This window comes from Caloenas nicobarica, chromosome 21, assembly GCF_036013445.1.
Source record: "Caloenas nicobarica isolate bCalNic1 chromosome 21, bCalNic1.hap1, whole genome shotgun sequence".
In the NCBI taxonomy this organism is placed as follows: domain Eukaryota; kingdom Metazoa; phylum Chordata; class Aves; order Columbiformes; family Columbidae; genus Caloenas; species Caloenas nicobarica.
Window position 1 is genome coordinate 6,109,965 of NC_088265.1, and position 15,430 is coordinate 6,125,394.

General features: G+C 43.8%; 1 protein-coding gene across 3 annotated transcripts in view; it reads left to right on the plus strand.

The window, feature by feature from the left end:
* The window catches only part of SRGAP2 (SLIT-ROBO Rho GTPase activating protein 2), a 101,818-nt gene that overhangs the window by 21,399 nt on the left and 64,989 nt on the right, over positions 1-15,430 (plus strand). For all 3 annotated transcript variants that reach the window (XM_065649279.1, XM_065649280.1, XM_065649281.1), the window contains exon 3: positions 12,944-13,136. In XM_065649279.1, coding sequence (XP_065505351.1) covers positions 12,944-13,136 — 193 coding nt within the window. The remainder of the gene's footprint in view (positions 1-12,943; positions 13,137-15,430) is intronic.

The window sequence follows — 15,430 nt, forward strand, 5'->3', positions numbered from 1 at the left end:
GAGCTGCTGGCGAGTGATCCGAAGTCCAGTTTGCAAGTGCGTTGGTGAAAGTTTATTTATAGTTGTTCTTTAAATGATACGGAGATATAGAATTGTATGGTAATGAAAGTATGGATCTCGTTAACACTGAATAATTACATTTGATGGGTTTTAATCTGGGTTCAGTTTTTAAAAGTTTGCCTTGGTTTAAGCCAGGAAAACTACAGCTTTATTTATTTTATTTTTCTTTTTTGTGATCAGTGTGTTTAACTTCTGATTGATGTCTGATTGTGACAAGTAAGCAGAGGAACCAGAAGACCTTTCAAGGCTCCTTTTAATGTTTAGATTTTCATTCAATTATTTTATTTAGTGGTTTTACCTGTTTTTTTGTGTCTGGTGTTTCATTCTAAGTAATGGTAGTTTATTTAGTTGCATAATAGATGAATAACTAAGATTTTTTCACGTATGCCCAGTCTGTTAATTGTTCTTTTTTTTAACCTTCGCTTTGTCGTTTTGGAGTTCAGGTGGCGAAAAATCAGAAGAATTTTCAAAGATAGGATTGTAATTCATATTGTAATGGCATGTGTTGTTCATACTGTTATCTGCACCTCTTTCTCCATTCTCAAATGCTCGAATTCTCAAAAGTTTTAAGCTGGGCACTCTCAGCTGATTGTGACGGAGCTCCCACGTTGCTTTTGGCTGGTGCCGTCCGGTGCTGGTTCAGGGGCTGATTTTGGCAAATAAGTCACACCCAGTATCTGAATTACAGCCGTGAATGGGTTACGTGTGCTTGGTTTTCCTCCTGTCCAAATGGCTTTAATAAATCTTAATTTAATATTTTTTTTTGGTGGTGTTTTCTAGGGACTGAATTGGGGTTTTTTTTGTGGAGTCGTGCTACGCAAATGAAAAATGAAGCGAGTTGCTAATCGGAGCTCAGGTAGAAATACGGAGGAGACACGGCGTGGCCGGGATAAACCTGCGTGGAAAAATAAACCGATGACTAAACTCTGTCTTGTCTTTTGGGGCTGCAGCCCAAAATATAAGTGATGTGAAGAGGGAAGAAAGCTCCTGGTTGTAGATTGTTCTGTGTGTGTCGAGGATGCTGCGGTGGAGCCTCCCCCTCCCCAGCCTTGGAGGTGGACGGAAAACACACCTGAATTTTTAAATATTTAGGGGCTGAATTTTTCTAGAAACATCATATCCTGCGAAACTTTAAGTTTTGCGCAGCTTTCTTCAGGTGTTTCTAACAAGTGCGTTTTCTCTGATGTTTTTTGGCCCAGCTTTCAGCTGCTCCACAGCAGCAGGATTATTTCCTTCCCTCTGTCTCTGCTTGATAAAAAGGCTCCTTTTGGCTTCCCAGAAGTGGAAGGAAATGACACTGGGCAAAGATCTGCTATTCAGTGAACATGTACTTACAAGATGCTTAATTTCAGGGTTTCAGGGAATATTATTATTATTAATAATATTATTATTGTCATTATCAGGGAATACTCTCAATATTCAGGGAATTCTATTATCTAATCAGTACTGGGAATCCAGATTAATACTTGGTTTTATGTCTCATACTCTCGCTTCAACTGATTCAAAGTTATATATATGAAAAAATGTGTGGGGTTTGGTGTTTTTTTTGACTATTTTAGTCATATTTCTACACGATTGTCTCAATGAACGGTGCAGTTTGTGTGGTGCGTTGCACCTGCATTTCTTTGGAAAAAGCCTTTTTTAGGAAGCAGGCGGAGGGACTTGGGGGAACAGGGAGGAAATAATTTTTCAGACGAAGGGTTTAATTTTATTTTCATTGCAGAAGTTACCTACTGTGCAAAAAACTAAGCAGAATCCGGCCTGTCTTCCAAGCAGTGTATGCGGTGTGTTTTTTACTGAGTATTTCTAAATGGTAAAACGTGTGTGCGCGTGTGTGTAAAAAGGACGACGTGAGTTTTACTGTCAGTTTTCTGACAAAGGCACATGAAAAATGAGCATCTCCATGTTCCTGCCCTCTGATGAATGGGTGTTGCTGCAGCTGACAAAGAACTGACAGAAAAATGATGATTCACACAAATCGAGCTTTGCGGGCTCTGTCAAATATTAATTCCCCCTCTTGACGAGAGGTGCTGTGGAGTTAAAATGGAAGTTCCTTTAAAGACCAGTCCATTTACACAGCTGAATATTCATAGCTCTAAAGGAATGGCTTGTGTGTTTCCTATAGCTGTGTAGGAAATGCTGCTTGGGGTCCCTTGGCTTTCGTTGAGTATTCCCCATGTAAACTTCTCATGAATGTGAATAAAGACTGAGCCAGAAAGCAAGAGGGAGACTGGAGCAAGACTCTTTTTTTTTTTTTTAGCATAAACTTGTTCTGTAATTTTAAATTAGGCTTATATATGCTGTTTCTTAGGTGCGCTATGTATGAAATAAAAATGATGCTCCAATTTGATTTCTTATGTAAACAGTTAAGGCTGTTTTATCGTAAACTCTCATGCCAGTTTAAAGAGGCATTACTTTGATTTTATGTAATGGTTTTGGTTTAATGGTGGGTGTGGGGAAAATAAGAGGCTGCTCTGGTGGAAATCAGCTCTGTCATCAGTGTCCTCTGCGACTGCGGGCGAATAACTTGGCCCTTTTTGATCTTGCTGAAGTCATCTGCAAAATGTCTGTAATGGTGCTTATTATTCACCTCTCCTGGAATGTTCATGGTTAATTAATAGTTCTCAAAACCTCCCGGGAACATGCACAGCCGTGTTTCTGCCAGGACTGACAGGGAGGCAGTGCCGACGGGTTTGGGCTGCTTAAATAGATTTGACTCATCTTGTTGACTTCTTTGGCCAGTCGTCTTCCTCCTGGATGGGCTGAGAGCCCGACCCGGTGTTGGGAGGAAGGCTCGGAGCTCCCTCATGGGTCACTTGTCCAAGTCCCCGGGCTGCTGGCCCGCAGCGGGTTTGGGCGCTCGCTGGGTCGTTCCTGACCGACCAGGTGGGTCCGTCCCGGCTGCGGTGGGATGGGATGTGATGGGACGTGATGCTCAACCAGGGGCACGTCCAACCTCCCATCTCCCGGGACTTTCAGCTACAGGAGCTGGGAGGAGGCGGGAGGGCATCAGATTTGATGAGTGTGGTTTATCTTGAGTGTGGTTTATCTGCAGTGTGGTTTATCGGAACGAGACTGGGGATGGGGGGGGGAAAATGTTGGTGGTACCAGGGAAAGGGGATCCTCTCTATGGCAGCTTGGAGATGCCTCTGCAACAGTGGTACTAACCCAAAGTTATCTCGCACTTTTACCTAGTCACCAAATTTTAGCCTCATCCTGTTCACTATTTCTTATATTTTTAAGAAATATTCCAGGTAAATTGGTGTTGGGGCTTTGAAATATGAGCTTAAACACAAAGCAAGGATGAAAATCATTGATGCAATTAAAAAAAAAAACAACCCTACATTTATCTGTCTTTCCCTGAGCTGCCCAAGATAACCATGGAACTTGGCAGGAACTGGAAGTGATTTGGAAATTTAGTTTGCTGTGTTTGAGAAGTGTTTACGTGTCCCTTTTTGTTCCTCTTCATTTATTTCTCTGTCACTTATGCATGTTAGTTACCAAAGAGGAGAGGGAGGAGAAGAAATCCTGAGGTGAGATTAAATTAGACACCGGCATTTAATCATTCTGCTTGTTCCTCTAGATATATGACATAATTCACCAAAGTATTTTCCTTTCATTGAAGAGATTAAACTGTGTAAGTTGTAAATTGCCACTTCTAGCAATTGTATTGGTTTGAAAAATATACTTGATGTTACTTTGCATGAAATACTTGTGTATGAGATGGTTTCATGTGTCTGGATGGATGCTGCTTTCTCACCTATAGATGTTTTTGTGCGCGGATGCATATGAACACGGTAGTCAGTGACGTATAGCGAGTTTAATTTGGGATTCCTGGAGTGAATCAAGGCAGTAAGAACATATGGCAAATGCCAGAAATAATGATCGCGTTGCACGTTTCTGATGAATAATTCAATTCCGTTTAGTATTAAAATAAACCCCTCATGATATTTGACATAATGCAGATGAAACACTTCAAGGAAAAAAAAATTTGCGAGGTGGAAGAAGCGGTTGTTTCACTTCTGTTTTAATCACCATCCGTAGAGGAAAATCTGAATGCTCAGGTAGAACAGAGACATATGTAAAGTCCAAAGGGCTGCTGCGGACTTCTAAGCGCAAAGTCCCTTTCCGAATTAGAGTACTGATAGGTTTTGGGCCAAAGAAAAGAACAAGAAAAAGACGCACAAATATTTTTGAGCTCTTTTGAAAAAGGTCGTGCCACCCATGAGTCGAGGGGCACGATTTGGGGAGCGGGAAATGACCTTTTCTGCAGCTGCTGGGGTGCTGGTTTGGCCCGAGTTTTACTCACAGAGCTCCTGTGTGAGGTGTCCTGTGTAGAAACGGAGAAAGCGAGGGACAGGCTGAGTTATTTGTTGAAGGAGTAGGGGTGTTTGGGATGGAAATCGGTTGTCTGTGGATCTGGAGGTACCTGACATCGCTTGTGAAGACGGGGGGGGTGAAAACCTTAAGCAGGGCTGGAGAAGTTGGGAATAGAACATTTCTCTTTTAACCTCTGGTGTCAGGTACCTGGTGGCGCAGACCAAGGCTGATTTTTCACCGACTGAGCAAAACCAGCCCACTTTTTCTTTTGGTGCATCTGAACTGAACCCTTAAGATGCTGCTGATAATTCGTACAATGTCTTTTTTCCCCTGTGTGTTTTGTTTTTGTTGGCGTAACGCGTAGGAGAAGCACGAACAACCTGCAGAACGATGAAACGCGGAACGATCCAACATCTCCTCCTTCATGGCGATTTCAGGATGTAGTTCTAGCTGCTCTTTTTTTTTTTTTTTTTTCCCCTGTATTTTTTCCTGGCTTTCTGGAGTAAGGGCTGGTTTTCCTAAGTGCATTTTGTGGAGCACACCCGTGGGTAGCAATAAAAAATGACCGGAGCAGAGATGTCCCACGGCGCCGGGACAGTTCCGAGCAGGAGAACCTGGCTTGGCAACGCCTCGACTCTGCTTTTGTCTCCTGGACCTGTTCTGTCGTCTCTTCCTGACAGATTTCCATCCTAGAATAAATAGACATTCTGTCAAAAGCCAGCGCGAACCCCTCCCTTGACGGAGGAATTTCGGCTCCTTTGTGGAACGGCATTCTTCATTCAAATCTCCTCCTGTTTCGGTACCTGGTTCCCCTCCCTCCCTTTCCCCACGCCCAGGCGGCTCATGGTTTGCAAATGAATTAAACATGTTTTCCGAAGGGTGTTTCTGGGCATTTCCCACACTTTTGGGTCGGCCTGATCCTCACACTGATGCTCCCGAGGTGATCGCCGCTCTGAGCCTTCCCTGGGCGAAACATTTCACTCTTTTCCTACTTTCTCACGGTGTTTAAAATGTTCGGCGGTGGTGGACGGCACAGCCCGCCTTTGGGCAGGAGCTAAACTGCCCTTCTCGGACCGCGACCGCCTGTGCAACACCCCCTGGAAATCCCTCAAAACCATCCAGAAACTGAAATTTGAGTGCTAGCCTCTGTTTCCTGAGGAATCAGGAGTAATGTGATTGAAAATGTGTCTGGCATGTGCTTAGATTATTCCCTATTGCGTTTATTCCCTTTGTTGGCTTCGTATATTTGGGAGCATACATCCTTGCACTGCTTTTTCCTCCCTTTTTTCCTCCCTTTTTTCCTCCCTTTTTTCCTCCCTTTTTTCCTCCCTTTTTTCCTCCCTTTTTCCCTCCCTTTTTCCCTCCCTTTTTCCCTCCCTTTTTCCCTCCCTTTTTCCCTCCCTTTTCCTCTTTCCTTCTTTTTCCCCCTTCCTTCTTTTCCTCCTCTTTTTCCCCTCCTTTCTGTAATTAACACACGGCTGCTTGAGGGAAGAATCTCAAAAGCTTCGAGTGGTTGGTATTGGAGTGTGATTAAAAATACCTCAGAGCCTGGTGCTTCAGAGAAACTTGCTTTGCCCTGGGCCGGAATGGGAAAAAGCATTTAAAGTAGGGAAAACAAACAAACAAACCCAAACCTCTTGCATTTAAAAACGTTCACCAAATTTTTGGCCGTTCAAATAATGGTTCGAAAGTTGTTTGGAGACCGTGTTATTCCAGGTTGAGGGGCTCGGGATGCTCGTTACCGGCGGCCACGAGGAGTTGGTCGGCGGGACCTGTTTGCTGAGAACAGGAGCTGGGTTGTGCGCGCGCTGCTTTCCATTAATAGTCCCCGTGTCAAAATGACTTTTAAATTGTTTGTTCTATAAATCCATCCTGCAAATCAGTGATTAAGTGTAGTTTTACTACCCTCCGCGGTATTTTATGCAGTGTTCAGAAAGTCAGAAAGTACAAGCAAAGATTTGTCTGAATTTATTTTATTTTATTTTTTTTTTGGCCTGGTGTCATCTCTGGGAAACCTTTAACTGAGCACAGACAATCCTAAAATAGCTGCGAAACTTCCTGCAGGCAGAAATAGTTGTAACGCTCCTGCTACTTGCATGTAGCTTTTGGGTTTGTACTTGTTTGAAATGTATTTATAACCTTTTAATCGTTTGGAATAAACAGCCGAAGAACCTAAAATATAAGATTGCCCAAATGACTTGGACGTATCACGTTTATCAGGGGTTTTGTGCACGCTGTGGATTAGGTGCCAAATGAGGATTTTGTGTTACCCACGCTCTGTGCTGAATTAGGGCACGGAATCCCCGCACGGGGTCATTTCTTCTGGATTCTGCTTTCAAACATCCTCCTGGAAAAGTCACCAGCGTGGACTGGGTTTTGATAACAGCGAAGGAAACTTCAATGGCAATTTCATTAGACACACATTAAAAAAAAAAAAAAAAAAAAAAAAATCTAAATATTTAATTTGAATTCTGCGTGGATTAAATGCCTTGGCAACTTTGTCAACATGTTTAATTGCCTCATTTGGAGCATTTGCTTAAAAGCTTTGCAGAACTGAACCTTGCGTTAGCTTGAAGTCTGTGAACTGCAGATGAGTGGTTTTTCGTGTGGAAAACCAATGTGCTTGCTGCGCTGAATGGGATTCCAGCTGAAGGATGCTTAGAAATAGGAAACGTTCAGGGTACCGGTTGCGATGGTTAATGCAGCTGCAATAAGGGCAGAAAGCATCGACCGCCCTGCTCCTTAAAGTGACACTTTTGTTGTCCTCAGAAAGCTGCTGGGCCCAAGTAATTAGTGGTGCAAATATATGATGATTTAGGTATGAAAATAAGAGATGAGTGTCCTCAGTACTTCACTGAGACTCGCCCTAGTTTGTGCTTTTAAGTATGTCTTGCATCCTCTTCTTTCATTTCGCTAATGCAAAACTTCACTCATCTCGCACCTCAAAATGATTTTATCAGTCTTTATTAGAAAGAATTTCAGGGACTAACTCCGACAATTCTGTTTGTATATTTGAAACTGTAAAGGGATTCTTGTTGATGTGTATTACCCAGTGCTAATATTCCTCCAATGGGTAAGGAATATCCTGGGTTTTAAAGGAAAATTTACCTTTTCCAGGGCTTGCAGTTTCTGACAGGATTCTGAACCTGAATCTCCATCCTGGCTCTGGTGTTAAACAAAAGACTTTATTTCCTCCTCTTCTATCATTTTCGCTTCAAAGCCTCATTTTTAGATCACCAGTGAGATTTTAAGGCTGTGATGATCAACAGCTTTTGACTAACAACACAGTGTGTTCGGTAAGTTCTCACTGTTACTGTATAAAGGCATTTCTGAGTCATTAAACCACAGTCAGGGTTGTTGGGCTGTTGTCTGTCACTTGTCACAGCCCTATTGGCAATATATATCAAAAAAATACAGAGAGAGACCATTTTCATAAAACTATGACTTCTTTTCTTTTGGAGTGCGGCCTGTCTTATATATGTTGGTAGGGGAAATGTGAACAATTCTTAGTAATGTGCTGGGAATGTGTCAAAATACGTAACCCAAAACATTTTCTAAAATTTATTTATGTATTTAAACTTCTACTTGAGGCTGTAGTGTTGGTTGCTTTTAATTTTTTTTTGAGACTGAGTGGAGTTCTAACTTGAAGCTGTAATCTCGGCCTGACGCTCCGGGGTTGGCAGCAGGAGGCAGGTGGTGCTGGGGCTGCTCAGCTTCTGGGAGACGAGGATTTGAGAAACTATTCACGGTCGAGGCGCCAGATCTAAAATGACTGCTTCAGTCTTCTGTACGAAGTGGAGATTTTGTTAATTTTGGCCTGCTTTGGCTTTCGTATGCTGCCGAGTAGCCCGAGAGATAAGCTCATGTTAGCGCCGCACGTGCAATTTACGGCTTGGTGGCTTCCAATCCTTGTGCGTAATTGTTTCATGTGTGCTGGGCCGGGGTCCTGCCGAGCCAGGGACAGGTGAAGGGTTTGAATCTGCTGGATTCAACCTTCCCGTTTGTGGTTGGATCCTGTTTTGCTCTGATTTGTGCCGTTGCCTTGAGCTTGTTCACGGGAGGGTCTGAGTTGCGCTCCGCGGGCCCGCGTGGGCGAGAGGATCGCGGTTCGGCCTGGGCGGGAGCCGGGGGTTGGTGGTTCTGGTTTGTTGTCATCCCACTCCTTTCCCAAGCCTGTCATCTCTTTGTGCGGCGTGGCATTTAGGACGGGGCGGGAACGTCTTGAGAAAGCCGCGGTGCAGATCCACGGAGACACAGCCACATATCGAGAAGCAGCTTGTGTCTGCTCCTGGTGCTTTGTGCTCTTGCAGGCTTGGGATTCACTGTGTTCCAGTTAAAATAGTTAAAGCTCATCGGTAGGAAGAGTTAAACCCCAGCCTGGGGAGATGCTCCTCAACGTTGCTCAGAGCGTGAGGGATAACGGGGCGAGGAGGTCGCGTGGGGCTGAGTCCATCCCAGTGCGTGACCCACCGAAGAATGAACGAATCGGTACAGAAAACTCTTTGTTTTGTACTTCCACTTTCAGTTTATAGGATGCTTAAACCTAAAAAAATCATTTTGGTAAGTTCCTTTCCAGAAGCCGAACGCTGCGTGCTGCGGAAGAGCGAGGTGCAGCTCCGGTCAGACGTGTGTGTATCCACCTGGGTGATGGTTTTATGATAGTGCGGATTCTTTCCAGGAGCTTCGTAGAAAACTTTTGCTGTTTGGTGTAGTTTGAGAAGCCCCCACTACTTAGGAGAGCTCCGTAATTGCACCACAGGTCCAATAATCTGCTCCAAAAAAAAAAAAAAAAAAAAATCAGTCTTTAAGGATAACCTACTATTAATTTCGTTTGCTGCATCGTTCCCAAGATTGTAGAGTTGGAGCATTTTGGGACCACAGAATTCTCATGTAAACAGCCACCCAGACACCCATGTAATTTAAACTAACAGACTTTTTTAAGCAGAAACAATCAATTCATGAAGATCATCCAAATTTCTTGAAGATATAGCGAGGTATGAGGGTAGCTTATAATATAGCGTGTTAATATATAGCATATCTCTTAGCTTACCTGTGATGGAAACTACTGGTGATGACCTTTCCCTGGAAGTATTAAAGGAATCATCTCTTAAATACCAGAAGTTTATTTGAGGACAATTACCTTGATAATGCATTATCATTTGTGCCGATCCATACTTTATATGCTTCAAAGTTTGAAAAGGAAAAAAGTCAAATAGATTGTAAATGTTGAGAATGATAAATGTGACTAAAATACAGAAGGTAGAAGATCCTTCCTTACCCTTTGAAGTCATTAAAAACCAGATGTGTCCATTGAGCGCTACAGGGAGTGTTGGGAAGGTGGTTGCAAAAAGGCTAAAAGTAAAATTGTGCAACTGTCTGGCATTATACAATTCTCTGTCCCTCTGTGACCTGGGTGACTTGATGATCTGGTGATGGAAGTGAGTAAATGCTTTGTTTTAAATGGATGGAAAACTTTTCTATTGCTGCTAGGGATGTTTTAATTACATAGTTTTTCAGCCACGTGAGCTAGAAATACAATAGAAAGGATTCTTTTTGGTGTTTACAGCGGCTGTTAACCTAATAACCTGTGTAAATTAACAGATGCGAAAGCAGTGAATTCAAAATTAAAGTGGGTGTTGTGACTGCAGACATTAAAAGGTCCCGTGTAACAGGGTGACCTGTGGCTATAGCACACGCAGCCTCGGACTCTGCTCTTGGAGTAAGTCAGAAAAAAAAAATATCTCTAGCTTGTGTAAGCAATGGGAAAACAAGCAGAGACTTCATAGTCTAGAAAGCCCGGTAAGCCGCAGGAAATTCCTGCATTCTTGATTTTTATGTTGCGGCAGAGCCCTGTGCGGTGTGTTTGATGAGCAGGGTCGCCCTTGTTCAGCCCAGCGTCGGGAGCTGAATCGCGGATTGTTCCCCCGTCAGCTGTCGCCGCTCCCCCCAAACACACTGGGGTTATTTATAAAGAAAAAGCACTGATATCACATTTCTTGCTGAAGGAAAATGCTCCTAGTTGTTGCTGTTTAACAGCAGAGCTGTGCGTGAAGGATCCACCTTGAGAACCAAGAGCTTGGTTGTAATTGTAACATGAAAATCCGCGTGTTCTGCTGATCTTTTAGTCTTTGAGAACTGCTGGTTTTTTTGGAAGTGGTCTCCTGGGTTTCTGCTTTTTCTGGTTTCTCGTTGAGAATGTGACTGATGGAGAAATTCAGAGTTTGCCAGGTTGTTGCCCTTGTAAAAGATCCATCGGTCGTAGCACACGGAAGGAAGAAACACTGAATGTGGGGTGGCAGCCACACCACGACCCGCCTGAGCTGCGGCTGCTATTTTCTATTCCTATTCCAATCTTCTTTTTAAACTTGGTGCCTGCTGTTCATCCATCCTAATAGCACAGCCAACTTTTTCTGAAAAATAACACTGTGCAGATGAGCAACCTGTAAATGCATGTACACATCCTATTCGAGGAAGATATTTGCTGCATTTGAATTCTGTGCCTCGTTCTTTATCTGCTTAGCAGAGGATGCCAGACCGGCTCAAGTATTTTCTTCATGTGCTGCCTTTTTCCTGGGTCCAGGCACCAAGCCATAGTTTATTACAATTAACTTCTTCACTCGATGACTTCTGAGAAGGCCGTAAGGGCGTTTCGAAGTTGGGAGCATCTCTTTTGTTGGAGGAGAAGACGCAAAGAGGAAGAGCTTTCTAGTGCTTCTTGCCTCGTAGGACGTTCTTTCTCGAATGTCAGGCTGTTGGGTTAAAAACCTGAGTCATTGCAGCGAGGAAGCCGCATGTTAACGTGCTTTCTGGTGCGATTATCAGCTACCTCGCCTTCTGTTCTGTATAGAAATCGTAACGACAAAGCCGCAGGTAGAGCGGGGCTGCCGGGTTTGTGTCGCACGGGACTAAACCCGCCGCTTGTGCCGAGTTTTGCAAATCCATCGGTAGCTTTGTAACTGGGGACTGAGCCGAATGGAGAAGACGTGTATAGCACATGGTGAGGGTCAAGCAGCAAATTTGAAATAAGTGCCAGCAGATCCGATGTGTCTAAGTGTTTGTTCCCCGTGCCCCTGCTAATCCTGAAATACTGTTGCGAGCTGGAGCAAAGAAATCTCACAAAGACAGACATCTCACAGACCTGCTGGAAATGCAATACTCAGGTTTTACCTGGCACTGCTCATGCCTCCCTGTGCTAATCAAGCTCGTCTTCAAGCTTGAAAATCCTAAATTTTTGCAGATTTTTTTTGGTTTTTTGGGGTAAGCCTAACTAGGAGCTGTCTTTGTATGCATGTGGTTTGGGTTTCCCTAAAATGAAGATATGTGTGAATCAACGATGTAGTTGATTAAAAAAAATTGCATTTGGAAAATGATCTTCAGTTGTGGTGACGAAGTCGCGGGTGCCGGCAGTTACAGCGCATAGACATGAACAAAGCTGGAGACCTGAATGTTCCTTGTTTTATTACTGATTGTGAACTCGACTGGGAACGATGCGTCTCGGAAAACCTGTGGGAAGAGCAGCCAAAACAGTCAAGCAATAGTAGGCACCTCTAAAGTTCGAGTGCTCGAAGATCCTTAGATGAAAGTGCATATTTTATTATTTTAATGTGGAGTTTATTGCCTGTGTAAAAGCCAAATAACCTCTACTAGCTGCATCACTGAATATTTCTGCATTTTTAGACTGATTGATTCATTTCTGCTGTGTTTTCCTGCCCTGTTTGTCATTTCACCACTCTGTCCCTCTAATTCAGAATCAGTAAGATAAGGTGAACACCACTCTGGCTTAAAGGGCTAATGCGAGAAGTTTTCATATTTATAAAACGCTTGAAAACCGTTTGTAAAATATCATGTTAATACAAGTAGATATCTTCAGTAACAATTATGCATAATAATAATAATATTAACACCTATATCTGTCTGCTTTATGGCTCCTTTAGACGTAGATATGTTACTTGCAGATATTTTAAAAAGAAAACCAGCCTTTCTGGAGATCGCTCCCTGATGGGAGGCGCTGTCCTGTTGGCTCTCGTTATCTGTTTTGATGGCTTGGTTTATAACGAGAGCTGCACAGCTGGAGAATCGGTAACTAACTGAATAATCCCAATTTGGTGCCTTTGGGGGGTGCCCCAGCGTGCGCAATATCTTGTTTCTGCATCAGGAGTAGCCTGCGAAGGAATTTGATAGAAATTCCCCCAAGTGATTTTCTGAGCTGACGTGGGGTATTGCAGCATTCAGTCCTTTTTCCAGACGGAGATTCAGTACATTTTTAGGCAGTGACCGCTTCTTTTTGACGCCAAAAATGCGCTTGACGCCCGTAATGGACGCGCTGTTCAGCAGTGAAGCTTTGCTTGGAAATCTCCGCGCCGGATCGCGGGTTCTCGGGTGGTTTTTCCTGCGAGCGCTGCGTCCCGGACGCAATCGCAATCATTTTCTCTCCACAGATACAGTTAATCATAACGAAGCTTTGCTGCCGTATTATAAATGAAGCAATGTATTTTAAACTGTATTTTACTGGAGAATTTTGATGGGAATTTTGTTTAATCTGCAGTGCTTTTATTTGTTGCAGAGATCCGTGCCCAGTTGGTAGAGCAGCTGAAATGCCTTGACCAGCAGTGTGAGCTCCGCGTCCAGTTGCTGCAGGACTTGCAGGATTTCTTCCGCAAGAAGGCAGAGATTGAGATGGATTACTCGAGGAATTTGGAGAAGTTGGCTGAGAGATTCCTGGCTAAAACTAGGAGCACCAAAGACCAGCAATTCAAGTAGAGTATTTACCTTTTGGTTTTTTGCCCTTTTTTTTGTTTTTCCTGCAGATGCGATTGCAAGGATAGGAACGCGCAAAGAGCTGATGTAGTGAATGTAGGTGTCGGTTTTTTGTACTTGAGGCTTTATAAAGTTGCACCCGGGCAAAACTGACCTCAAATATCCTAGCTATTGAGCAGCGTCTGAATTGGACAAGTGATTTTTATTGGTGCGTAAAATTTTCACTTGAATATCTGAATTAAATGGCCGTGCTTTTCTGGCCAAGCCCGGGGCATTGCCTGAAATCCCCTGAAACCTGCTGCTGAGCATCGCTTTGCAGAGAGGGGCTGGTGCTGCTCACGCTCCCGATTTCACTGAAATTCGCAGGAGAAAAACATCTTGCTCTTGGACTGTGTTTCCCCTGTAAGGTTGAGCCCCAGGTGTGCAATTTGTTGATTTGGTCAAGAGTAGGAGCAAGGGGGGAAAAAAAACATCAGAAATCTTTTCTGTCTGCTGGTGCAACATTCAGAAATGTGTCAAAATACCACAGGGATCATTGAGGAAGCGATTCCAATTATAGTTACCTCTCTCCAACCTTGCTCTGTCTGAACACTGTAACTTGGCTGGTGTCTTTTCTGGAGCCACCAAAGCTGTAATCTCATTTGGAAATCCCCAAAAGGCGATTTGATCAAAGCCAACCCTCAGATCCCTCCTCCGAAGGCGCCGGGATTACACGACTTGGAGATGTGTGCAGCCAGGCGGCTGCTCTGTAATTGCCCGCCTGTGACCCTATAAATACACAGTAATAGCATATTCTTCCGATAACATGATAATTATGTCGGAAGGCACCGTATCATTCAGTGACTGCTTCCCATGTCACTTGCTGCTTTTAGATCTCATAACACGTTGTCAAGGAGGAAATCTGTCAGGCAGCAACCCTGTAATTTGCATGTGCTTTCATACTCAACAGCCGTCGTGTAATTGCCCGCCTGCTCCCAATGCATTCATTTAGGGGAATGTTGTCGAGGGCAGGAGGCTTCGGTCTGACCCTTGAAATTGGATTGTGTGGCTTCCTCCACCATCTATCTCCAAGCTGGTAAAAGGAAAGAGCAACGCGAAGCGCGGGCTTGGGTTGAGTTTCTAACAAACGCGTTGCACGGGGTTTAATTTTTGAGATGTGGCTGCGCCAGAGGGTGAGCTGGTCAGACGGCTCCATTTTCCATAGGGGTTTGGAAATGTAGGCGGCTGGGTCTTGCCAGCAAACTGTGTGTAGCTGGTGATGGACCACAAGGTGCTCACACATTGCGCGGTTTGAAACCAGCTTCACCGGAGCATCTTAAAATGATTTACAAAGGTAGGTGTGTGTTAGTCTCATTTTGCATCTTTGAAGAAGGGGAACAGATTGGTTTAGCCAAGGTGACATACGAGTTGATGGCAGTTGGATGTATCCCAGGTTTTACTTGCTGTTAACCGCTCTACCGTGACTGTTAGACCTTGCTTTGCCTATTCTCTTTGAAAAAATGTTTTTTCAATTAGAACAGGCTATTAAAGAGAATAATATCAAATGTATATCTTTGGTAAGGCTTCTTCAGTACCCATTGGTAAATATCCTTGCACGTGTAAGGACTGGGGGGAAAAGATGCATTTCACAGCCCAAGTCTTATAACTCCTGTTTTTACAAGAGCTTGTTGGTCACAGTTTTGGTAAAATCACCTTCCATCCTCATCCTCAGAGGAACGCTCTGTCCTGCAGACATGAAACCCAGGGACTTTGAACTCTGGCTCTCCTATTGCATGTGGTTTTTGTCCTGAAGGCGTTTGCCTGTTCAAATAATCGGTTAGAACATAAAAACTTGGAGTGATTCCTTTCACAGGAGAAATTGGAGGGAAAAAAAAAAAAAAGAAGAAGAAAAAAAAAGAAAAGCCAGTGCTATTTTAAGGCCGTGTTTGAAATCAGAATAATCTTTGGAAGCAGGATGCCGGGTAGCAATTGTCAGCTGGAGAGCTGGATGTGCAGGGGATCCCAGCGTGAGGTTCGGACGCTCTCTGGCAGCCTTTGCCTTGCAGGACAAGATGCAGGATGAGTCTGGCAACCTTCAGGCTGAGCCCTTGTAAACAACAGATGTTCATAGCTGGGATCTTTGCAAAGCGAAGGGCAGGGAGCAGCGTGTTGTCCATGCTTGTGATTCTCCAGATTTATGGTTAGCGCTGAGCAGCGTCAGGAAGGCTTGAAGGCGAAATCGAATGCTTATTGGAATGAGCAGCTTGCAGAGAAATTCAGCTTTTGTTTTCTAAAAAGTGAAATGATTTCTTTA